Here is a 26,063-nt window from a genome sequence, read left to right as displayed (position 1 = left end):
TTCTTAAATTATTTATTGGTTTGTTTGCTTGTTTGTTTATTTATTCATTTATCTTAGAGAGAGAGTGCACAGGGGAGAGGGGCGGAGAGAGAGAAGGGAGAATCCCATGCAGACTCCATGCTCAGCATGGAGCCTGACATGAGGCTCAATTCCACAACACTGGGATCATGACCTGAGCTGAAATCAAGAGTCAGATGCTCAATTGACTGAGCCACCCAGGTATCCCTATTCCAGGTGATGTAGTAGCCACAAATAAGTCCATGTGATATACTACATTAACAAAATAAAGAATCGAATCATATTATCTTATCGAAAGATACAGAAAAAGCATTTGACAAAAAATTCAACATCCATTCATGATAAAAACTCCCAACAAAATATATAGAGGTATAGAAGGAATGTACTTCAATAGATATGTAGGCAGGTAGGTAGGAAGGAATGTACTTCAATAGATAGATATGTAGGTAGGTAGGTAGGTAGGTAGGTATGTAGGTAGGAAGGAATGTACTTCAATAGATAGATATGTAGGTAGGTAGGTAGGTAGGTCGATAGATAGAGGGAATGTACTTCAATAGATAGACAGACAGACAGACAGACAAGGGACTGCCTGGGTGGCTCGGTTGAGTATCTAACTCTTGATTTCAGCTCAGGTCATGAGCTCTGCATCAGGCTCTGCACTAAGCATGGAGTCTGCTTCAGGTATTCTCTTTCTCTTTTTTTCTCTCTGTCTGTCTCTCTCTTTCCTTTTCTGTCCCTCTGCCCTTCTCCCCTACTCTTGCTCTCATAAATTTAAATAAATAAATACATACATAAACATACATACATACATAAATGGCATGTGCTTCCATATAGTAAAAGCCATACATGACAGTCCCAAATGTGGTATCATACTTAGTGGTAGAAAACTGAAAGTTTTTCATCTATGATGAACAGCAACACAAGAATGCTCGCCCTTGCCAGTCTTTTTCAGCATAGTTTTAGAAGCTCTAACCAGAGCACTTAGGCAAGAAAAAGAAATAAAAGGCATCTGGACTTTAAGCTGTACTACAAAGCTGTAATTATCAAGACAGTATGGCACTGGCACAAAAACAGACACTCAGATCAGTGGAACAGAATAGAGAACCCAGAAATGGACCCACAAACGTATGGCCAACTAATCTTTGACAAAGCAGGAAAGAGTATCCAATGGATACTGTTTCAAAGGGACACTTGCACCCCAATGTTTATAGCAGCACTATAAACAATAGCCAAAGTATGAAAAGAGCCCAGGGGCGCCTGGGTGGCTCAGTCGGTTAAGTGGCCGACTTCGGCTCAGGTCACGATCTCACGGTCCGTGAGTTCGAGCCCCGCGTCAGGCTCTGTGCTGACAGCTTGGAGCCTGGAGCCTGTTTCCGATTCTGTGTCTCCCTCTCTCTCTGCCCCTCCCCTGTTCATGCTCTGTCTCTCTCTGTCTCAAAAATAAATAAACATTAAAAAAAAAAAAAAAAAGAAAAGAGCCCAAATGTCCATTGATGAATGAATGGATAAAGAAGATGTGGTATATACATATACAATGGAGTATTACTCGGCAATCAAAAAGAATGAAATCATGCCATTTGCAGCTACATGGGTGGAACTAGAGGGTATTATGCTAAGCGAAATTAGTCAGAGAAAGACAAATATCATATGACTTCACTCATATGAGGACTTTAAGATACAAAACAGATGAACATAGGGGAAGGGAAGCAAAAATAATATAAAAACAGGGAGGGGGATAAAACATAAGAGACTCTTAAATATGGAGAACAAACAGAGGGTTACTGGAGGGATTGTGGGAGGGGGGATGGGCTAAATGGGTAAGGGGCATTAAGGAATCTACTCCTGAAATCATTGTTGCACCATATGCTAACTAACTTGGATATAAATTAAAAAATAAATTATTAATAATAGAAAAATAAAAGGCATCAAAATCAGAAAGGAAAATGTAAAAACTGTTTCTTTTTTTTCTATATATCTTTTAACATTTATTCATTTTTGAGAGACAGAGATAGAGCATGAGTAGGGGAGGGGCAGAGAGACAGGGACACACAGACTCTGAAGCAGGCTTCAGGCTCTGAGCTCTGAGCACAGAGCCTGATGCAGGGCTCAAACTCATGAACCGTGAGGTCATGACCTCAGCTGAAGTTGGATGCTTAACCAACTGAGCCATCCTGGCACCCCAAAGTAAAACTGTTTCTATTTGCATGTGACGTGATATATACAGAATACCCTAAACACTCCATCAAAAAACAACAAAAAAACAACTTTTGAAACTAATAAATACAGCAAAGCTACAAACTAAATACACAAAAATTTATTGCACCTCTGTACACTAATAGTGAACGGTCAGGAAGAGAAATTGAGAAAACAATTTCATTTACAGTTGCATCAAAAAGAATAAAATACCTAATAATAAATTTAACCAATAAATGAACAACATATACATTGAACACTGTAACACTGGTGAACGAAACTGAAGAAGACACAAAATAAATGGGAAGATATTCTGTGTTCATGGAAAAGTTAATATTGTTAAAATGTCCATATTACCCAAAGTAATTTATAGATTCATTGCAATTCTTACTAGAATTCCAATGTATTTTTCACAGAAATGGAGGGAAAATCACAAAATATGTACACAACACAAAATACCATGAATAGTCCAAGCAATCCTGAGAAAGAAGAGCAAACCTGGAGGAATCCCACTTTCTGATTTCAAACTACAGAACTCTATTAATGAAAACAGTGTGGTAATGGCATAAATATTCACATAGACGAATGGAACAGAATACAGATCCCAGAAATAAGCTCCTGCAAATGTGGCTAATTAATATTTGACTGGGAGCCAGGAACACTCAATGAGAAAACGAGTCTCTTCAAAAAATAGTTTTGGGAAAACTGGATAACCACCTGCAGAAGAATGAAATTGGACCCCTATCTTACCCCATTCACAAAAAATAATTCACAGAAAAATGCTTTAACAGAAGACCCAAAACTGCAAACTCCCGGAAGAAAACTCCTTCAGATAAACAATGCTGGGAAAAAGCTCTTTAACATTGGTCTTAAAACTATTTTCTGGATAACAAAGGACAAGCAACAAAAGCAAAATCAGCAAGTGGGACTGCATCAATTTAAAAAGTTTGTGCACAGCATAGGAAACAATTAACAAAATGAAAAGGCAACCTATGGAATGGCAGAAAATATTTGCATACCATGTGTTAGTTAAGAGGTTAATATCCAAAATGTATAAATGATTCATATAACTCAATAGTGAAAAAGCAGATGATCTGATTAGAAAATGAGCAGAGGACCTGAATAGACATTTTCCCAGAGACATCCAGATGGCCAACAGGTACATGAAAAGATGCTCAATATCACTAATCATCAGGTAAATGCAAATCAAAACCACAATAATATATTACTTCATACCTGTTAGAATTGTTATTCTCAAAATGGCAAGGGATGACAATTTTGGTATGGATGTGTAGAAAAAGGAATCCTTGTGCACTATTGGTGGGGATATAAACTGATGCAACTACTGTGGAAAACTGGAGGGTTTTCAGGAAATTAAATATAGAACTACCATACGATCCACCATTCACACTTCAAGGAAATGAGAACAGGATCTTGAAGTGATTTCTGCACTCCCATGTTTAATTCAGCTTTAGTCACAATATCCAAGATATAGAGACAACCTAAGTGTCCTTCAACAGATAAATACTTGAAGAAGATGTGCTGTACACACATACATGCACGGGAATATCATGCAGCCAATGGAAGGAAGGAAATCTTGCCATTTGCCTCTACATTGATGGATCTTGAGGGCATTTTGCTACGAAGATAAGCAGACAAAGAAAGACATACACTGTGTGGTATCACTTATATGTGGAATCTCAAAAACCTGAATTCCCAGAAACAGACATTAAAACGGTGATTACCAGAAGCTGAGTGGATGGGGAATTGGGGAGTTTTTGGTCAGAGTAGAAACTACAGTCAGAATATAAATATGTTCTGGGACCTAATGCACAGCATTGTGATTATAGTTAACAATACAGTATTATATACTTGAAAATTGCTAAGAGACTATATAGATCTTAAATGTTCTCACCAGAATAAAATGATAACCATGTGATTTAATGGAGATTTTAGCTAATGCAGTGGTGGCAATCAGATTGATATATAGAAGTATATCAAATCAACACGTTGTACCTTTATTTTTATTTTTATAATTTTTTTAAAGTTTATTTTGAGAGAGAGAACCAGCATGGGAGGGAGAGAGAGGAACAGAGTATCTGCACTTGATCTTAGCCAAAAGGCCGAGAAGTGATGAGGAACTGAGTATCTGAAGTGGGCTCTGCGCTGAGAAGACAGAGTCCCACGTGGGGCTCAAACTCACGAACTGCAAGATCATGACCTGAACCGAAGTCAGACACTTAACCAACTGAACCCCCCCAGCACCCCAACACATTGTACACTTTAAACTTACAAAATGTTATCAATTATATCTCAATAAAAAACTGCTTTGAAAATGCACTTTTATGCAAAATATGCTTTCAGATAAAGGTAAAGAAAACTAATTATAATCATGATTGTAAAAATTAGTCCACAAAGCTTGCAAAGATCTGTGGAAAAGACCTTACTAACTTGCTGACTCTTCTAGTTGATGACCAATATAAAAGTAAGGGTAAACCAACAAAATGTATTATTCCTTAAAAAGCACAGAAGTTAACTTCAGTTAAAAACAAATATTCTATACTTTTATTCCTTTCCTTCTCTTTATGATACTGATGTCACAAGTTACATCTCATGTTGTGTGCCCATTAACATTTTTATAGTTAAATGTGTTTTTTGTATTTGATTTTTGAACTTCTGAGTTTAAAATTTAAAGAGATTTACACATCATCTTTATAAGACAACAGTATTCTGTATTTCTCTATGTATTTGCCTTCTCCAGTGAGTTTTATATTTTCATATGCTTTCATGTTGCAGTGTGGTTTATTTCAACTTAAAGGACTCCCTTTGGCGTTTTTTTGTAATGCTTTAATGGTGTGAACTCCTTCAGCATTGTTTATCTGAGAACATCTTTATTTCCCCTTGAATTCTAAAGAATAGTTTTGCCAGATATAATACCTTTGGTTGGCAGTTTTTTCTTTCAGCACTTTCCGTATCTCACCCTATTTCTTTTATTTTTTTTATTTTTTTTAGTGTTTATTTATTTTTGAAGGAGAGAGAGAGACATAGTGCAAGCGGGGAGGGGCAGAGAGAGAGGGAGACACAGAATCCGAAGCAGGCTCTGGGCTCCAAGCTGTCAGCACAGAGCCTGACGCAGGGCTCGAACTCACAAACTGCAAGATCATGACCTGAGCTGAAGTCGGATGCTCAACTGACTGAGCCACCCAGGAGCCCCTCACCCTATTTCTTTATGCCTGCAAGGTCTTAGAGTTTTATGGAGTCCCTTTGTACATGATGAATCACTTTTCTCCTTCTGCTTTAAAACTGTCCCTTTGTCTTTGACTTTGGCAATTTGATTATAATGTGTCTTAGTGTGGATTTCTTTGGGTTCCATCTTGGAAGTCTGTTGAGCTTCTTCAGTCTGGATGTCCATTAACATCCCCAAGTTTGGGAAGTTTTTGGCCATATTTTCTTTAAATAAACTTTTTACCCCTTTTTTCCTCTTCCTTCTCCTTCATGCATGTATTGGTTTTCTTGACCCGATCCCATGAGTCCCTTAGGCTTTTTCTTTTGCGTTTTGTTCCTCTGACTGGATAATATCAAATGATCTAGCTTCGAGTTTACCAATTCTTTCTTCCACTTGATCAGGTCTGTTTTTGATCCACCCTAAGTGAATTTTTCAGGTCTGTAATTGTATTCATCAGCTCCAGAATTTGTTTGCCTTTTTTTTTTTTTAAATCTCTCTTGATAGCAGTTTTTTTAATGCAGTGTTTTCTTGAGCTTATAGAGCATCTTTATGATAGGTATTTTGAATTATTTTTCAAGTAATAAATATTTCTGTTTCTTTAGGATCAGTTTCTGGAGATTTATTTTGCTCTTTTGTTTGATCCACATTTCTATTCATGTGTCTTCGAACTTTATGAGACATTTTTGAAGAATCAAGCACATATCACAGTCTTTATAGATTGACTTCATACAGAAGAAGGCCCTCAGCAATCAGCCTAATTATAGATCCCATTGTCTCTGAGTCTGTTTTGGAAGAAGTGACAGATTCTCTGGATCTGTGTGGGCAAATTTTCAATTGCAGAGGCTTGCCAGTTTTTTTCAAGAGCTTGTAATCTTTTGTTCCCTCTGGTGTTTGTCTGTAGTACTGCAAGTTCTCTGTGTATAGCAGCAAGCCACCTACTGTCTCTTCTAATCAGCCACCAAGTATCCAAAGTATTCCAGCTCCCAGTTATCACCCCAAGTCAGGTGAGGCACATGCCAACTAGTCTTTTCAGGCAGCCTTCTGAAAAACTAGAACACTAAACACTCCTTCCACTTCTTCCCTCACGAGGGAGAAGACTCATTCTGTACCTTTTCCTAGTTGTGCCAAGCTGTGCCAGCTCCCCAAACCACCTCCCGCTTCTCTTTTCTTTCGACTCCCTGGCATGCAGACCATGCCACCTTCTGTCAGGAGTCCAAATGAGGTGAACAGAAACCAATCCCTTGAGAGCCCTCTGAATAGCGAGAATGGTGAACACCCTTCCATTCTCATTCCTCCCTATAGGAGCAATTGCTAGCTGGGGCATTCTCTCCTGGTGCTAAGCTGTGCCTGCTTGTGGGAGGGACCGACATGGGTAAAGTGAAGTAGCTCCTTTTATCCATTTCAATGTGTCTGGTTTTGGCATTGTGCTTTCCTGGTGTACTGCAACTTCTTAACTGGATTTGGGGAATTTCATAAAGATATTTTGATCTGTACATCATTGTTAAATCATTTTTTCTGTGGGAGACAAAGGCTGGGACCTATTCTGCTATCTTGCTGACAGCTAATAATTACTTTATTAGATATTTTTCATTGTGTATGTTAACACTTTTGCATGCCTGGATTTTGTTGTTTTCCTTTAAAAGTATATTGATTTTTGTATTGGCAGGCAGTTAATTGAAGAACCTGTTTTATCATCTAAAGCTTGTGTTTAAGCTTTTTTTTTTAATCCCAACATAGTTTACAGTATCTTTTTCTCTAGAGCTAATTTAGCCCTACTAATAAGATATGACCTGTCTGTTGTGTTTACTGAGTGCCTTGGGTGTTCAGTGTTTTGTCACAGCTTGAGCGTTTCCCACTTGTGAGTCCTGGAAATATATTTGACCTACAGCTCTTTGATAATTGTTCTTTGCCTAATTTTGGATGCTTTAATCCTAAGAATACACTGCCTAATAGTAACTTAAGGGAGACCCCATTGGGTTCGTGGAACTTTTTCTTTGTGTGACTTCCTCCTCTCTGGTCCTCTTCCCCACCAATTCCAGCCACCTCAGCCTCTCCAAATTGTGACCTCTGTCTTCTCAACTTAGCATAGTCACTCTGTTTTGCTTGGAAGCCTGCTCCTGATCTGGAAAATAAAATGTCTCCAAAAGAAACTTCAGAACAATTATAGGCCTAACTTTTTTCAGAGAGTTACTGTCTGTTGTTCATTATCTGAATATGTTTTATATATTTTGTTGAATTTTCTGTATTATTCCCCACTGTGGGAAGGCACATTTATCTGTGTATATCATTATATTTTACCAGTTCTATAATGTTTAATCACTGTATTATATTATTATCATGATGGCTTCAACTATCAGGAATAAAATAGGAAAAAAATCAAAGTGACTCTTGGAAGTGAACTGCTCCGAAGGTGGTAAAAGATGCAGGGATATAATGGGGTGTAACCTGCCTACTACATATGAGCAGCATTCAGAGTATCAGGGATATCAGTGTGTGAGTTTTTCAGAAGAAATTATGAATTCTGTTTAGTTAATTGAACTGAAAGAAGCAGTGTGGTTAGGCTAGTTTCTGTTATACCAGACGATACTGAATGTCTGTAGATTTTCTTTTTTAGAACTTTAGGTTTTGGAGAAGTCAGGTTATGAGTCACCCTTTACAGGGCTTTTCCTGTCCCTACTCTATGTCCTTATGTTTTCTTTTATCAGTTGATATATCTGTTTTCCCAATTCACCTTGACTTTCTTGAGGACAGAGATAGTCTTATTTATATTTACCTCAGCTGTAGTTCCTACAGCATTTGAATGATGAAATGAATGAATGCTGCCTCTTTTCTTTACCCATAAATTCCTTGGGTCTTCACTTTACCAGCCCATCATCATTTGGCTCCACAAACTTGTCAGAGGGAAATAAAACAGGGAAATGATCCAACCTTGAACACTTGGCCAAAGTTGAAAGGAAATTCAGGCTGTGGTCAAAAGATTGCTTTTGAACCAGGTTGGGAAAAAAGCCTGTAGTGTATTAGTTTCTTGTTGATTTTTAAAAATGTGTTTATTTGGGGGCACCTAGGTGGCTTAGTTGGTTAATTGTTCGACATCAGCTCAGGTCATTATCTCATGGTTCATGAGTTGGAGCCCTGTGACAGGCTCTGTCAGCTCAGAGCCTGGATCCTGCTTTGGATTCTGTGTCTCCCTCTCTCTCTGCCCCTCCCCTGCTTGTGCTCTCTCTGTGTCTCTCAAAAAATGAATAAACATTACAAAAATTTTTTTAATTTATTTATTTTTAGGATTTAGCCTTTAAAACATTCAATTATTTTTCTTGCTTACAAATTCAGATATTTCTTTGACTTTGTTAACATGTATAAAATATTATTTGCAAGTAAATGAAATAAGAACTATTTAAGTCTTCTCTAAATAGTCATGTGAAATGATTACATTAAAAATTTCTCATATTGCAGTGTTTTAATCCCAGTGTATATTTTTCCAATCCTTTTTCTGGTCAACATAGATGAGGACTTCCATTTTTGTTCCTTTTGTGTTAGAAAGCACATTGCATGCTTTCTCTGTGTGAGGCACTGGGTTGGGAACTCTGGATAATTAAAATAAAAGAATAGTGGGGGCGCCTAGGTGGCTCAGTCAGTTAAGCATCCAACTCTTGATTTTGGCTCAGGTCATGATCTCATGGTTCATGAGATTGAGACCCACATTGGGCTCTGCGTTGACAGTGCAGAGCCTGCTTGGGATTCTGTCTGTCCCTCTCCCCTGCCCTCTATCCCTTCTTCCCTCTCTCTTCGCCCCCCCCAACAATAAATAAATAAAAGTTAAAAAAAAAAAACTTTCGGGGAGCCTGGGTGGCTGAGTCGGTTAAGCATCCAACTTCAGCTCAGGTCATGATCTTGCGGTCTATGGGGTCTAGCTCCGCACTGGGCTCTGCACTGACAGCTCAGAGCCTGGAGCCTGCTTCAGATTTTGTGTCTCCCACTTTCTCTTCCCCTCACCTGCTCACCCTCTGTCTCTCTCTCTCTCTCTCTCTCTCAAAAAACAAACGTTAAAAAAATTTTTTTTTTTTTCATTTTCTTGGGTGGCTCGGTCAGTTAAATGACCAACTCTTGATTTTGGCTCAGGTTATGATCTCACATTCGGTGGGATTGAGCCTTGCTATCAGCACAGAGCCTGCTTGGGATCCTCTCTCTCCCTCTTTCTGCCCCTCCCCTGCTCACACACATGCTCTCTCTCTCAAAATAAATAAACTTTAAAAAAAACAAACTTTCTCTTAAAAAAAAAATAGTGTCCAGTCTCTTCTTTTTGTTTTTTAAAGTTTTTATTGTTATTTAGTATTCCAGTATAATATTTTAAATTTATTTTATTTTATATTAGAGAGACAGAGCATGAGCAGGGAAGAGGAATGGGGGGGCAGAGGGGGGAGAGAGAGAGAGAGAGAGAGAGAGAGATTGATTCTTAAGCAGGCTCCATGCTCAGTGTGGAGCCCAATGTGGGGCTTGATCCCATGACCGTGAGATCATGACCTGAGCTGAAATCAGGTGTCAGACACTCAACTGACTGAGCCACCCAGGCACCCTATTACTTATTATTCCAGTATAATTAATGTACAGTGTTATATTACTGTCATGTGTACAGTATAGTGATTCAACAATTCTATGTATTATTCATTGCTCATCATGATAAATGTACTCTTAATCCTCTTTACCTATTTTATCCGTCCCCCCAGTTCTGGCAACCACCAGTTCTCTATATTTAAGAGTCTATTTTGTTGTTGTTGTTGTTGTTGTTGTTTGTCTTTTTCCTGTGTTCACTTGTTTTATTTCTTAAATTCCACATATGAGTGAGATCATATGGTATTTGTCTTTCTCTGACTTATTTCACTTAGCATTATGCCCTCTATACCCTCTAGATTCATTCACATTGTTGCAAATGGCAAGATTTTATTCTTTTGTATTGCTGAGGAATATTCCCTTGTCTATATATACCACATCTTCCTTATCCATTCATCTACTGATGAACACTTGGGTTGCTTCCAAATTTTGGCTGTTGCAAGTAATGCTTCAATAAACACAGGGGTACATCTATTGTTTTGAATTAATTTTTCATATTCTTTGAGTAAATACTCAATAGTGAAATTACTGGATTGTAGGGTAATGTTATTTTTAACTTTTTGAGGAACTCCATGCTATTTTCCACAGTGACTGCACCAGTTTGCATCCCCAACAGTACACAAGGGTTTCTTATTCTCCACACATTGTTTATTTTGTGTTTTTGATTTGAACCATTCTGACAAGTGTGAGGTAATACCTCATTGTGCTTTTGACTTATATTTCCCTAATGATAAGTGATGTTGAGCATCTTTTCATGTGACTGTTGGTTATCTTTATGTCATTTCTTCTTTCTAAAAATGTTCATGTCTTCTGCCCATTTTTTATTAGATTATTTCTTTTTTTCTGGTGTTGAGCTGTAGAAGTTCTTTGTATATTTTGGACACTAACCCCTTAGCAGATGCATCATTTGCAAATATTTTCTCCCATTGAGTAGATTGTCTTTTTGTTTTTGTTGATTGTTTCCATTGCTGTGCAGAAGCTTTTTATTTTGGTATAGTACCAGTAGTTGTTTTTGTTTGTTTAATTTTTTTGTTTGCTTGTTTGTTTTTATTTGCCTTGCCTTAGGAGACATACCTAGAAAAATGTCTCTATAGCTAATGTCAGAGAAATTATTGCTTGTGTTCTCTTCTAGGATTTTTATGGTATCATGCCTCACATTTAGGTCTTTAACCTATTTTGAGTTTATTTTTATGTGTAGTGTAAGTGTGTTACTTTCATTCTTTTGCATGCAACTGTCTAGTTTTCCCAACACCATTTTTTGAAGAGACTGTCTTTCTTCGATTGCATATTCTTGCCTCTTTAGTTGTAAATTAATTGACCATATAATCATGGGTTTATTTCTGGGCTCTCTGTTCTGTTGATCTCTGTGTCTCTTTTTGTTCCAGGACCATGCTGTTTTGAATACTACAGCTTTGTAGTTTATCTTGAAATCTGAGATTGTGATACCTCCAATTTTGTTCTTCTTTTTCAAGATTGATTTGGCTATTTTGGGTGTTTCGTAGTTCCACACAGATTTTAGAACCATTTGTTCAAATTCTGTGAAAAATACTGTTGGTATTTTGATAGGGATTGCATTAAATCTGTAGTTAATTTTGGATAGTATGGATGTTTTAACAATATTTGTTCTCCCCATTCATGAACATGGAATATCTTTCCATTTGTTTCATCTTCAGTTTCTTTTATCTGTGTTTTATAGTTTGAAGAGTACAGGTTTTTCATCTCCTTGGTTAAGTTTATTCCTAGGTATTCTATTATTTTTGGTGCAATGGTAAATGAAATTGTTTTCTTAATTTCTTTTTCTGCTGCTTTATTATGAGTGTATGCAACAGGTTTCTGTATATTGTATGAGAATGTACTGTATGAGAATATTGTATTAGTATATTCTGTATGAGAATGCAACAGGTTTCTGTATATTTTATATCTTTCAACCTTACTGAATTCATTTGTCAGCTCTAGTTTTTGTGTGTGTGTATGTGTGTGTGTAATCTTCAGAGTTTTCTATATATTGTATATTGTTATCTGCAAATAATGAAAGTTTTACTTCATTACCAGTTTGGATTCCTTTTATCTCTTTTATTTGTGTGATTGCTGTGGCTAGGATTTCTAGTACTACATTTAATAAAAGTGGGGAGAGTGGAATCCTTGTCTTGCTCCTAATCTTAGGGGAAAAGCTCTCAGTTTTTTACTATTGAGTATGATGGTAGCTGTGGTTTTTGTATATGGCCTTTATTATGTTGAGATATGTTCCCTCTAAGCATACTTTCTTGAGTGCTTTATCATGAATTGATGTTATACTTTGTCACATGCTTTTTTTGCATCTATTGAAATGATCATATGGTTTTTATCCTGTCTCTTGTCGATGTGATGTATCACACTGATTGATTTGTGAATATTGAACCATCCTTGCATACCAGGAATAATTCCCACTTGATTGTGATGAATGATATTTTTAATGTATTGTTGGATTCAATTTGGTAATATTTTGTTGAGGATTTTTGCATCTATGTTCATCATAGATAATGGCCTGTAGTTCTCTTTATTTTGTAGTGTTTTTATCTGGTTTTGGTATCATGGTAATGCTGGCCTCACAGAATATATTTGGAAGCTTTGCTTTTCTATTTTTTGGAATATTTTGAGAAGAACAGGCATTAACTCTTCTTTAAATGTTTAGTAGAATTCACCAGTGAAGCCATCTGCTCTTGGACTTTGGTTGGTTGGGAGTTTTTGATTGCCTATTTAATATTTAATTTCATTGCTGGTAATTGGTCTGTTCAAATTTCTGGTTCTTCCTGATGAAGTTTTGGGAGGTTATATGTTTTCTAGGAATCTATCCATTTCTCCTAGGTTGTCTAATTTGTTGGCACATAATTTTTTTTAAGTTTATTTATTTATTTTGAGAGAGACAGAGAGAGAGAAAGAGAGAGAGCACACAAGTAGGGGAGGGACAGAGAGAGAGGAAGAGAGAGAATCCCAACCAGGCTCCACACTGTCAATGTAGAGCCTAACACAGGGCTTGAACTCAAGAACCATGAGATCATGACCTGAGTGAGAGTGAGACATTTAGCTAACTGAGCCACTCAGGTGCCTCCGTTGGCACATAATTTTTCATAATCTTCTCCTATAATCCTTTGTATATATGTGGTGTCAGTCATTGTTTCTCCTCATTCATTTCTGAATGTGTTTGAGTCCTCTCTTTCCCTTTCTCTTTCTCCCTCTCTCACCTTCTCTCTTTTCTCTCAATAAATCTGGCTAAAGGTTTATCAATTTTATTGATCTTCTCAAAGAACCAGCTTCTGGTTTTATTGATCTGTTGTTTTTTTAGTTTCTATTTTGTATATATCTACTCTAATCTTTATTACTTCCTTCCTTTTTCTGAACAACCAGTCTCTTAATGTTCTTACCTATTATGTTGAACATATGACAGTGCTGATATTTGACAGTTTTTGGTTTATAAAAACGACGAAGTCATTTGAGTCCCCCTAATAGTTAAAGAGCAAGATAGATTCTGGGAATACAAAAGTAACATAAATTATGATATGGTTCAGTTACCAAATCATGTAGCAGTTTGAAAGAATAGAATCATTCTCTTGGATGAAGAAGTTAGGAAAAATCTTTATAGAATAGATTGTCAGTTTCAAACTCTAGCTAGAGGGGCTTCTCCTGTACATTCAGGTTTATTCTTGCTACTGATAATTGAATTAACTTGGTAAGCCCATTAGGTTTTTGTCTTCCTGTAGAATTTTGTTATGTACATGTTTTTACTTCAGTATCAATTTTTGATTCCTTTGGTCTCACACTTATTCTTCCAATTCATTTTTTTCTTTTTTTTTTGGTTAAAAAAAATAACAAAATTTATCATCCCAACCATTTTTAAGTATACAGCTAAGTAGTGTTAAGTATATTTACACTGTTGTTAAAGAGATCTTTATAACTTTTTCATCTTGCAAAACTAAAATTCATTACCCATTAAATACCTCTGTTTCACCCTCCCTGCAGCCCCCGGTTACATCATTCTATTTTCTGTCTCTATGAAATAGACTCTGTTAGATGCCTCATATAAGTAAGGTCATAATACAGTATTTGTCTTTTTGGCTCATTTCACTTAGTGTAATGTCCTCAAGGTTCAACCATGTTGTGGCATGCAATATGATATCCTTTCCTTTTTAGTTTTTTTTCTGAGTTACTTAAATTTTTTTGACATACAAGAAGTTGTACATAACTAATGCCTACAACTTGAGGAGTTGGAGAGAAGTATATATATACCAGTATATATATACCGGTATATATATACCAGTGAACCATCATTAGTGTATGCCATAAGCCAGTCCATCACCTTTAGAAGTTTTCTCTAACCCTCTAATTTGTTATTATTATAGGTCGCTTTAGTGAGAAAACACTTAATATTAGATCTGCCTTCTTAGCAAATGTCTAAGTATACAATACAGTTTTGTTAACTGTAGGCACTATGCTATTCAGTGGATCTCTAAGACTTACTTACTTTGTGTAACTAAATATTTGCACCCTTTGATTGATATCTCCCCATTTCCTCCTCCCCCAGCCCCTGGAAAGCACCATTCCACTCTCTGCCTTTATGAGTTTGACTCTTTTATATTCATAATGTAAGTGGTATAATACAGTACTTGTTCTTCTGTGTTTGGCTTAGTTCGCTTAGCATAATGCCCTCTAGGTTCATCTGTGTTGCCAGAAATGGCAGGATTTCCTTCCCTTTTTGATGCTGAATAGTATTCCTGTGGGTGGGGAGTACACACATACCACATTTTATTTATTTGTGGGTGTTTTTTTTTAAGATGTTTAAAAGTAATCTCTATACCCACTGTGGGGCTCAAACTCATAACCCAGAGATCAAGAGTCACACGTTCCACCAACTGAGCCAGCCAGGTGCCCCCACATTTTATATATTTGTTGATTGAGAGGCATTTAGGTTGCTTCCCATGCCTTGGCTACTCTGAATAATGCTTCAGTGAAGGTGGGAATATAGATATCTGAGATCCTGATTTCATTTCCTTTGGATATATACCCAAAGTGGGATTCCTGAATCATTTGGCAGTTCTATTATTTGTTTTTTTGAGGATCTTCCATTCTGTTTTCCATAGTAGCTGTATGAATTTACATTCTGACCAAAAATGTACCAGGGATCCCTTTTCTCCACATCCTCACCTCCACTTGTTATCTTCTTTTCTTTTTTTTGTTACCAAAGCCATCCTACCAGGTGTGAGTTGATATTTCATTGCAGTTTTAGTTTGCATTTCCCTGATGATTATTGATGTTGAGCACATTTTTCATGTATACTTGGCCATTTATGTATCTTCTTTTGAGAAATGTCTCTTCACTTCCTTTGTCCATTTTTTTTTAAATTTTTTTTCAACGTTTATTTATTTTTGGGACAGAGAGAGACAGAGCATGAACGGGGGAGGGGCAGAGAAAGAGGGAGACACAGAATCGGAAACAGGCTCCAGGCTCTGAGCCATCAGCCCAGAGCCTGATGCGGGGCTCGAACTCACGGACCGCGAGATCGTGACCTGGCTGAAGTCGGACGCTTAACCGACTGCGCCACCCAGGCGCCCCTATTTTTAACTTTTTAAGGAACCTCTTCCTGTAGAACTTTTCGCAAATTTCATTACTATTGCTCCCGCTAAACTGTACCTGAAAATATTTATTTCTGGATTAATGCAAATTTATTTTTTTTGCATATCTAGGGCCCTTGCAGAATCTCCACCATCTATAAACAACCTGAAGAGTGAAGTTGGTGATAAAGGGAAGAATAAAGATGAAGGGGAAGTTTGTAACCATGAAAAAAAGGCTGCAGGTATTTGTCTCGAGCCTCATCCAGAAGAGAAAAAGAAGAAACGTTCTGGATTCAGAGATAGAAAAGTATGGAACACAATCTTATAAATTAATCAGAACTGTAGTTAATTACAAGTTAGAATAATGCAGTTGAGTCTCTTTTATCATTTATTTCAGATGGTTCATATTCTCTTTGCAGAGATTCACCTTTTTTGCTATTTTCTGTCATGTTCTAAGGCAAGTGTAATCTTGAAATGTGAAGTTAATGGGGGGTAGTGAAAAGATCCAAGATTGGTAATCAGGATTTGCATATATTTTCCATTTCAATTTAACTACCTAGGTTGGTTCATACTTTCCAGATCTTTCAGATGCTAAATGTTCTAGTATATGTTGAGTCTTTGGAACGACTGATTGATGATGCCCAGTTGGAAAGGTGGGATAACATCCTTTTGGAAATATACAAATATTTCCAAAAATTCAACTAATTTTGATGATAGCATAAACTTTAAATGACTTCAATATTTTATATCTTTAACACAACCTGCTGTTACAGAGCTCTACCTCAGAAAAATTTCAATTCCGGTATAGTAATACCTTTGATATTGAGCATTTGAATTCAGCAGACATGAGTGATGAAAAGTCAAAAGGATGAATTTCATTTTGCACGATAGCATTGAAATTCAGGGAATTGCCTTCACTTGCCAAAATGTAGCTAATAAATACAACAAGATAATTTGAGTTATTTGTGTGTTGCATGTGTGTGGTATGTATTTGCAAGGAAAGTTCCTTTGAGAGATTTGTATCTTCTGTGTGTTTGTTTGGATGAAGTTATTAAATATGCCTTTTCATTTCTCTGGGTTGCCTGGGTGGGCTCAGTTAGTCAAGTATCTGATTCTTGATTTCAGCTCAGGTCATGATCTCACATTTGTGGAATCAAGCCCCACATCCAGCCCCACTGTGCTGACTGTGGAACCTGGTTCAGATTCTCTCTCTTCCTCCCCTTCTGCCTCTGTCCTGCTTGTGCTCGCTTACTAAATACATACATACATACATACATACATACATACATACATACATAAATAAATAAATCTTTTCATTTCTCAAATCCATTTTTCTTCTTTTAAAAATTTTAAAAAATGTTTTATTTATTCTTGAGAGAAAGAGAGAGCATGAGCTGGGGAGGGGCAGGGAGAGAGGGAGACACAGAATCTGAATCAGGCTCCAGGCTCCAAGCTGTCAGCACAGAGCCCCAAGCGAGGCTCAAACTCATGAATCATGAGATCATGATTAAGCGACACTTATCCAACTGAGCCACCCAGGCGCCCCTCAAATCCATTACTGGTTGAGGTGAATTTGAACAAAAATTATGTATTATAAGTTAAGTGTCAACTGTTGCTATTTCCAGAATGATACGTTTATTTAATCTTTTGCCCTGAGTGAATTAGAAGAAAGTTCAGACTCACCTTGTGCCAGCAGTTTCATTTATAAAGTCAAATTTTCCATTTTACAAAATAGAGCAAAACTTATCCAAATGAGCATTTATTTTTGAACTTTCCATTTTCTTCTCCTGCTTTCTGCTCAGCAATGACCATATGTCATACTTCCCAGATAAAAATGAAAGCTTGATAATTGTAATTTACTTAACTTGTAGCTCCCAAGGCTATAAAATCTTTCTAATCTGTTTCTGAAATAATTCTTTCGGTAAAGTTTTAGTGGAAGAGCTGTGTTTTCCCTATTCAGGGATAACCATTCCACATGTTATCCTGTTTCCCTAACAACCTATTTCAATACTTATTTTTTCCTCTGCCTGTTTTCTCAGCTGCTCTTTGTCTTGTCATTTTTTACATAGTCTACATGGACATGTTAAAGATTTTTCCATTTTTAATAAAATAATAAATTGCATTTTTGAGCATGTTTTGTTTTGGTTTTTTGGTTGGGTGTTTTGTTTTTTTTGTTTGTTTTTGTTTTTTTGTTTTTGCCATTCACATTCTTTCCCTGCAATACCAAACTGCTCCATTTTCCATAGGCTCTCTTTGACATCCTCCCTTTTCACTTAAATTTTTTGGCTTTGATCTTTTACATTCTCTTGATTTTTATGTAATACTTAAAATATTCAGAGAGAAAGAAATAGAGACTACTATAATGAACATACATGTATCCATCCCTCATTTTGTCAAGTTTTAACATTTGATTATATTTGCTTCATTTTTTTTCCCTTTTTTATTAAGAAACAAAATGAATATAAAAAATACATTGCTGGAGCATCTTGGTGGCTCAGCTAAGTGTCCGACTCTTGATTTTGGTTCAGGTCATGATCTCATGGTTTGTTGATTTGAGCTCCACGTTGGGCTCTGCACTGACAGTGTGGAGCCTTCTTGGGATTCTCCGTCTCCCTTTCTCTCTGTGCCTCCCTTGCTTACACGCGCTCTCTCAAAAATACATAAACTTAAAAAAAAATACATTGCTGTATTGTCCTTAGTTCATGATTTATTAATGCCATGCATGGCCTGGTGGTTTTGTGTGATTGATTGATTGATTGATTGATTGATTGATTTTTAAATAATATACTCACTTTTTAATTTACATCCAAGTTAGTATATAGTGCAACAATGATTTCAGGAGTAGATTCCTTAATGCCCCTTACCCATTTAGCCCATCCCCCCCCCCCACAACCCCTCCAGTAACCCTCTGTCTCCATATTTAAGAGTCTCTTATGTTTTGTCCACCTCCTGTTTTTATAAATTTTTTTAATGTTTATTTATTTTTGAGAGAGAAAGACTGAGTATGAGTAGGGGAGGGGCAGAGAGAGGGGGAGACAGAGAATCTCAAGCAGGCTCCAGGCTCTGATCTGTCAGCACAGAGCCTGATGTGGAGCTCAAACTCACAAGAACTGTGAGATCATGACCTGAGCTGAAGCCGGACACTCAAGCAACTGAACCACCCATGTGTCCCCCCGCTCCCTGATTTTATATTATTTTTGCTTTTCTTCCCTTATGTTCATCTGTTTTGTATCTTAAAGTCCTCATAGGAGTGAAGTCATATGATTTTTGTCTTTCTCTAATTTCGCTTAGCATAATACCTTCTAGTTCCATTCACATAGTTGCAAATGACAAGATTTCGTTCTTTTTGATTACTGAGTAATACTTCATTGTATATATATATATATATATATATATATATATATATATATATATATACACACACCACATCTTCTTTATCCATTCATCCATCGATGGACATTTGGGGTCTTTCCATACTTTGACTATTGTCAATAGCACTGCTATAAACATTGGGGTGCATGTGCCCCTTTGAAACAGTATACCTGTATCCCTGGGATAAATACCTAGTAGTGCAATTGCTGGGTCATAGGGTAGTTCTATGTTTAATTCTTTGAGGAATCTCCATACTGTTTTCCAGAGTGGGTGCACCAGTTTACAGTCCCACCAGCAGTGCAAAAGAGATCGTCTTTCTCCACATCCTCGCCAACATCTGTTGTTGCCTGAGTTGTTAATGTTAGACATTCTGACAGGTGTGAGGTAGTATCTTGTTGTGGTTTTGATTTATATTGTGATGTGGAGCATTTTTCCATGTGTCGATTGGCCATCTGGATGTCTTCTTTGGAGAAGTGTCTTCATGTCTTTTGCCCATTTCTTCACTGGATTATTTGGTTTTTTGGGTGTTGAGTTTGATAAGTTTTCTATAGATTCTATCTGATATGTCATTTGCAAATATCTTCTCCCATTCCATCGGCTGCCTTTTAGTTTTGCTGATTGTTTCCTTTACTGTGCAGAAGATTTTTATTTTGATGAGGTCCCAATAGTTCATTTTTGTGTTTTATTTTTAATTAAAAAAAATTCTCAGGTGCAAAGAGCTGTCACTCAGTTTATGCTATACCATTGTTGTACATGCTCCTCTGTTTAATATTTATGTTCTTTTATCTAGTTCCATTTGATTTATTTTTGATTTTTAAATTTTTAATTTTATTGTTCCCTCTGGAACTTTAAGTCCTGAATTCAGAAAAATTTGCATACTGCTTCACTGTTGCTTCACTGTAATTTATTTTCTTTTGGAACTCTTCTTAAATGTATCTTGAATGTTCAAAACCTATACTGTATATCTTGTAGCTGTTCTGTTATATATTTTTTATTTTATTAGAGAGAGAAAGAGCACAAGCAGGGGAGAGGGGAAGCTGGAGAGAGAGAAAGAGAGAATCCTAAGCATGCTTCAGACTCAGTGCGAAGCTTGATCCCACAACCCTGGTATCATGACCTGAGTCGAAATCAAGAATTGGACGCTCAACTGACTGAGCCACCCAGGCATACATACCTGTTACAGTTTTTCTCATGAGTTCTTTTCCTAATCTCCTAGGGTCTCTTTTTTTTTTCTTCCAAATTTTTTTATGGAAATAAAATAGTTAAATCATAACATTTATCAGGCTGTGTGCTGACAGCTCAGAACCTGGAGCCTGCTCCAGATTCTGTGTCTCCCTTCTCTGCCCTTCCCTCCCTCCCTCCCTCCCTCCCTCTCTCTCTCTCTCTCTCTCTCAAAAATAAATAAACTTAAAAAAAAAATTAAGGGTGCCTGGGTGGTTCAGTCTGTTAAGTGTCTGACTCTGGTTCAGGGCATGATCTCATGAATTCGAGCCTCGCGTTGGGCTCTGTGCTGACAGCTCAGCAGCTGGAGCCTGCTTCAGATTCTGTCTCCATCTCTCTGTGCCCCTCCCCCACTCACACTCTTTCTCTCTCTCTTTCTCTCTCTCTCTCTCAAAAACAAACATTAAAAAAAATTTAAAAACATAACATTTACCACATTACCAATTTTTAAGTGTACAGTTTATCATAAAGTGTAATCATTGTCTCACCATCCATTACCGAAACTGTTTTCGTCTTATAAAATTGAAAATATATACCCACTAAACAATAACTCTTTACTACCCTCCTCTCCCAACCCCTGGAAACCACCATTCTACTTTCTCTTCATGCTTTTGAATGCTAAAAATACCTCATAGATACTGAATCATACAGTTTGTATTTTTCTGACTGGCTTATTGCACTTTATATAATGTCTTCAAGATTCATTGTGTTTTAGCATATGTCAGAATTTCCTTACTTTTGGGGGCTGAATAGTATTCCAGGATATGTATTTACCACATTTTTGCTCATCCATTCATCCATTGGCGGATACTTGGATTGCTTCCACATTGTAACTGTTGTGGAAAATGATGCTGTGAATGTAGATATACAGATATCTATTTGAGACCTTGCTTTCTGTTCTTTGGGTATACACTCTGAAGTGAGATTGCTAGATCATATGGTAATCCTATCTTATTTTTCTTATGGAAGCCCATACTGTTTTCCACAGTGATGTGCCATTTTACATTCCTAGCAACAAGGGTTCTATTTTTCTCATAAATTTGCCACTGCTTGTTATATTCTGTTCTTCTTATATTAGTCACCCTAACAGATGTGAAGCAGTATCTCAGTATAGTTTTCATTTGCATTTCCATGATGATCAGTGATGTGGAACAACTTTGCATGTGCTTAGTGGTCAGTTGTATATCTTCTTTGGATAAATGTCTGTTCACATCCTTTGCCCATTTTTGAATTCCATTTTTGTTTTTTTAAATTGTTGAGTTTTAGGGTTTTTTAAATATAATCTGTTTGTTAACTCCTTATCAGATATATGTTTGCAACAATTTCTTCGCATTCTATGGATTACCTCCTTACTGTATTGATATTATCTTTTGATGCACAAAATTTAAAAACTTTCATGAAGTCCACTTTGTCTCTTTTTTTTCCTCTGTTGCTTGTGCATCTAGTATCATATCCAAGAAATTGTTGCCCAATCTGATGTCATGAATCTTTTGTATGTTTTCTTCTATAAGTTTATAATTTTAGGTCTTTCATTTTGGTCTTTAACCCAAGTTAACTTTTTAATGTAGAGTTAGATAAGGGTTCAACATTTTTTTTTTTTTTTTTTTTTGCGTGTGGATACCAATTTTCCCAGCACCATTTGTTGAAAAGACTATCCTTTATCCATTAAATGGTTGTTTCTCCTTTGTCAAAAATCATTTGACCATATATGTGAGGGTTTATTTCTGGCTCTCTTCTATTCCATTGATCTGTATATCTGTCTTTATGTCGGTACCACATTCTTTTGATGACTGTGCTTTTGTGTTAAGTTTTAAAATCAGCATGTAGTAGTCCTCCAGCTCTGTTCTTCTTTTTTCACAGTTGATTTGGCTACATGGAGTCCTTAGGGATTTCCATACCTTGACTATTGTGACTAATGCTGTCATGAACATGGCAGTACAGATATCTCTTCACTATACTGATTTTGTTTCCTTTGGCAGAAGTGGGTTTTCTGAATGATATGGTAGTTCTATTTTTAGGTTTCTTGAGGAACCTCCATGCTATTTTCCATTAAGGCTGAACCAATTTACTTTGCCACCAACAGTGCAAAAAGGTTCCCTTTTCTCCATATCCTCATCTACACTTGTTATCTTTTTTCTTTTTGATGATAACCATCTAATAGGTTTGAGGTGATATCTCCTTGTGGTTTTAATTTGCATTTTCCTGATAATTAGTGATGTTGAGCATCTTTTCATGTATCCATTGGCCATTTGGATGTCCTCCTTGAAAAAATGTCTGTTTAGGTCATTCTGCCCATTTAATTGAATTGATTTTTATGGGTTGTTTTTGGTTTTGCTATTTATTTGTTTATTTATTTATTTATTTATTTATTTATTGCCTTTTAAAGTTTTTATTTTAATTCCAGTTAGTTAACATACAGTGTTGGTTTCAACTGTACAACATACGTGATTTAACAATTCCATATATCACCTAGTACTCATCAAAACAAGTGTACTCCTTAATCCCCATCACCTGTTTAACCCATCCCCCCAACCCCCTCCTCTCTGGTAACCATCAGTTCTCTATATTTAAGAGTCTGGTTTTTTTGTCTCTTTCCTTTGCTCATTTGTTTTGTTTCTTAAATTCCAAATATGAGTGAAAATCTTATGGTATTTGCTTTTCTCTGACTTAGTTCGCTTAGCATTATACCCTCTAGACCCATCCATGTTGTTGCAAGTGGCAAGATGTCATTCTTTTTTATGGCTGAGTTATATTTCATACCCCCTCTTCTTTATCCATTCATCTATCAATGGACATCAGGTTGCTTCCATAATATGGCTGCTATAAATAATGCTGTGTATTTTTCCCTCCAATTCTGGTCACATTTGCTTTATATATTTAGGTTCTCTGTGTTGGATGCATAACTATTCAGAAATCTTATATTCTCTTTATGAATTGACCTTTTATTATTATATTATTCTCTTCATTGTCCCTTGCTACAGTCTTTGGCTTAAAATGTGTTTTGTTTGGTAGTATAGCTACTCCTGCTTTCCTCTTGGTTTCCATTTGCATGGAATATCTTTTACCATCAACTTCACTTCTGCTTGTGTGTGTCCTAAAAACTGAAACGAGCTTTTTGTATACAGTATAGTTGGGTATTATTTTTTTATTTCAACATTCTGTTTCTTTTGATTGCAGGATTTAATCCATTACATTTAAAGTAATTATTGATAGATACGGGTTTACTATTGCCATGTTGTTATTTGTTTTCAGAGTGTTTTGTAATTCCTTTACCCTTTATTTCCTTTCTTGTTCTCTTCCTTTGTGACTTGATCATTTTCTGTACCAGTATGCCTAGATTTTTTTTTCTTTTCACCTTTTGTGTATCTGGTGTAGGTTTTTGCTTTATGATTACCATGGGGCTTACATAAAATATCTTGTAACAGTGTATTTTAAGCAATAACAGCTTAACTTCTAATGTGTACAAAAGCTCTACATTTATACTTTTATGTTTTTAATATCATAATTTATGTCTTTTTACATTGTTTATCCATTTACAGATTATTATAGTTATGTTTAATACTTTTTAAAAAATCTCCATGTTAATGAGAAGTGATTTACCCACCACCATTACAAAATTAGAGTGTTCTGAAATTAACTATATATTTACCTTCACCAGTGAGTTTTACATTTTTATATGTTTTGCTTATACTGATGTCTCTTTGTTTTAGGTTCAGGAATTACCTTTAAAAAAGAAATAAGTTTATTGGGGCGCCTGGGTGACTCACTCAGTTGAGCGTCCAACTTTAGCTCAGGTCACGATCTCAGGGTTTTTGAGTTCAAGTCCCACCTTGGGCTTTCGGCTGTCAGTGAGGAGCCTGCTCTGATCCTCTGTTCCCCCTATCTCTGCACCTCCCCCATTCACATTCTGTCTCTCAAAAATAAATAAAACTTTTTTTTTAAGTTTATAAAAATTAAGTTAACGTAGTCTCTACACTCAACATGGGGCTTGAACTCAATGATCCTGAGATCAAGGGCCACATGCTCTACCAATTGAGTCAGCCAGGCACCTCAGGTTCAGAAATTACCTTTAACATTTCTTGTAAGAGTGATCTAGTGTTGATGAACTCCTTCAGCTTTTATTTTCTTGGAAAACTCTGTAATGTGTCTCATTGTGTGTTTCTTTGGATTCATCATGTTTAGGACTCTTTGAGTTTCCTGGGTCTCCATGTCTGTTTCTTTTCCCAGATTGGGATATTTTCAGTCATTTCTTTGAATAAGTTTTCTGCCTCTTTCTCTCATTCTTTCTCCTTCTGGGATCCCTTTAATGTGCACTTTGGTCCATTTGACGATGTGCTATATATAGTCCCTTAAGCTGTCTTCATTCATTTTTATTCTCTTTTCTTTTGTTACTGTAATTAGTCAGTTTCCTTAATTTTTCCGCCAGAAATTAATTTGCTTTATATTCAGTGAGACTGGTGTCATAGGGCTTGGAATTTCATAGAAATTTAAGAGGTCATCCTGTAATAGATGATTGTTACTATGGATGGCCAGAAGTTCACTAGATGAAAAAGAGAGGGAGTTCTTAACATGGAAAACAGCTGTTAGGGTACAGATTGGGTGTTATAAATCACCTCTTGAAAGAAAATGTTCCAGACACTAATTTATTACAAGATCTTTCTGCCTGCTACCTTTTCCAAGGTCTGACTGCAGTCTGCATTCAAAGCTTATGTATGAGTTCTGACATCAGGGCCCACAGGGATTCACAGTCACTTGCATTCACTTGGTCTCAAGATATTATAGCCTTGGGTTTCCTTAAGCATTGTACCAAAATTAAACCCGAGAACTGGTTTGGGGACCAGCAGTTTTATTGAAGAGAACTGTCTTAGCATTAGCATCATGAAGTTCCAGAATGTTTTAAGTAAATGATTGAATGTAACTATTATAATTCCCTTAGTAAATCTTTTCTCCAGGCTAACAATCTCAAAATTCTTCACCACTTTTCTATATATCTTGGCTTCTAAGCCATTGTTACCTTGGATGCTATATTCCAAACGCTTTATGAAATAGTTTGTTAGAATTCTTTTGAATAAAACCACTTAAAAGGAGACTGCTTTGTATCATTATATCATTTGTTGTGGTGTGATCTCCAAGATACGTTACTAAGTGAAAAAAAATAAAATATGTACTATACAGTATGTCTATATTAAACTCTTAACAATATGGGAATGCAGAAAGTCTATTACTTTCCTTGGCCTATTGTTTGAAACCAAAACTAATAATATTCAGCAACATAATTTAGGGACTTGCAACAATCAACAAATCTGGTTTGAGTCTAAAAATTATGGACTTTTAAGTTGTTGTCTTTCTATCTTTATCTCGTATAAGATTGACTTAAGTTTTTAGTTCACAAAAACATCTGTGGCAATAGCTATAGCTTATACCCTAAACATTACAAACTGATTATTTTTGTTGTCGTTATTCTGAAGAACAAGAATACAGATGTCCTAATGTTATTTCTTCTATAGCCAGTATTATCCGGCAGGTAGTTACAATATAATATAAAAGGGCCTTTGAGTTAAGACTTGTAGCTATGTCTTAAGGCTTAGTGTGTTTGCCACATGCAAAATGTTTTGATAAACAGTACTCAGATTTTAATGCACATTAGTCTTGGAAGATTCCTGTCATGTATAGTTATAAATTAGAGATCCTTTCCTAGTTGCTGAAAGCATATCAGGTAGTGGAATTAAGACTCTTGAACGGCTGCAGTCAGTGACCTCAAAGTGACCATTTAGCCGGGAGTGGCAATTACAGTGTTAGTTGTGTTAATACGGCAAATTAAAAACATTAATAATTTTTTT

General features: G+C 36.3%; 1 protein-coding gene across 4 annotated transcripts in view; it reads left to right on the top strand.

Annotated features, from left to right (window-relative positions):
- The window catches only part of MICU1 (mitochondrial calcium uptake 1), a 247,772-nt gene that overhangs the window by 56,096 nt on the left and 165,613 nt on the right, over positions 1-26,063 (top strand). For all 4 annotated transcript variants that reach the window (XM_086679944.1, XM_086679942.1, XM_086679945.1 and 1 more), the window contains one exon: positions 15,763-15,937. In XM_086679944.1, coding sequence (XP_086536070.1) covers positions 15,763-15,937 — 175 coding nt within the window. The remainder of the gene's footprint in view (positions 1-15,762; positions 15,938-26,063) is intronic.

This window comes from Puma concolor, chromosome D2 (genome assembly GCF_028749965.1).
Source record: "Puma concolor isolate L17-30 chromosome D2, mPumCon1.1.hap2, whole genome shotgun sequence".
Lineage (NCBI taxonomy): Eukaryota > Metazoa > Chordata > Mammalia > Carnivora > Felidae > Puma > Puma concolor.
This window is presented reverse-complemented; position numbering and strand designations above follow the sequence as displayed.